This window comes from Orycteropus afer, unplaced genomic scaffold, assembly GCF_000298275.1.
Source record: "Orycteropus afer afer isolate SDZICR_OR568_19922 unplaced genomic scaffold, OryAfe1.0 scaffold00446, whole genome shotgun sequence".
In the NCBI taxonomy this organism is placed as follows: domain Eukaryota; kingdom Metazoa; phylum Chordata; class Mammalia; order Tubulidentata; family Orycteropodidae; genus Orycteropus; species Orycteropus afer.
Genome location: NW_006922033.1, coordinates 2,081,010 through 2,081,765, shown reverse-complemented (window position 1 = coordinate 2,081,765; position 756 = coordinate 2,081,010). Strand labels below are relative to the sequence as shown.

The 756-nt window shown below is 45.1% G+C and overlaps 1 protein-coding gene across 1 annotated transcript in view; it reads right to left on the bottom strand.

The window, feature by feature from the left end:
• Positions 1–267: 267 nt before the first annotated feature.
• LOC103208508 (protein HP-20 homolog) overlaps positions 268–756 on the bottom strand; it is a 21,850-nt gene continuing 21,361 nt past the window's right edge. Inside the window, exon 4 of the mRNA XM_007954218.1 lies at positions 268–707. Within this exon, the coding sequence (XP_007952409.1) occupies positions 268–707 (440 nt within the window). The remainder of the gene's footprint in view (positions 708–756) is intronic.

Here is a 756-nt window from a genome sequence, read left to right as displayed (position 1 = left end):
TACTCAGTCCCTCTGGGTAGCTGGCTGTGACCAAGCAGTGACCACAACCTTGTGAGGCGGTAAATCTTAACAGAAGTAGATTGTTCAGTCTTGCTTCCATGGAGTAGCTGATGGGTTTGAACCACCAGCCTTCTGGTTAGCAGTCAGATGCCTTAGGCACTATGCTAAGATGTCAAGATAGTGTTACTCATTTATTTCATTTATTTATTCATTTATTTAAGATCTCAAAATCACGAGGGGCTTTTCATTGTTATACAGAGACCAAAACTATGTCAGGAAACCTGAGAAATAGATGGTCACAGTGGCTTGTTCTGGTTCTTCAGGTTCCACTTCTGCTTCTAGCCACACCTTCTCCCCTACACTCAGTGGCAGGGTCAGTGTGCCAGACAGATTTCTGTACTCCTTTGTGGAGACCTGACGCTTTTCCAAGATTTGTGTCTGGTTCTTCATCATCCAGATCTTCACCTTGCAGTGTTGGAGCTCTACATCAAAGTGGAAATGGTAATTGCCTGGTACCTTGCAGGTGAAGATCCCTGTTTCCTCCTGTAGGTCCCTCTGGCCATTGTACAACACCTCTGTGAAGGCAACCGGCTTAGCAGGTGAAGGCAGCTTGCCACTGAGCTTCACGGTAAAAGCTGACTTTCTGTTGCAAGTACACTTTATAGGGAGTCCTGCAATTCCTGGTAGTCCTCGCACACCTGGAGACCCTTGGAAAAATAGAGAAGTCAGTAAAAAACTAAATCTTATCAGTCAATA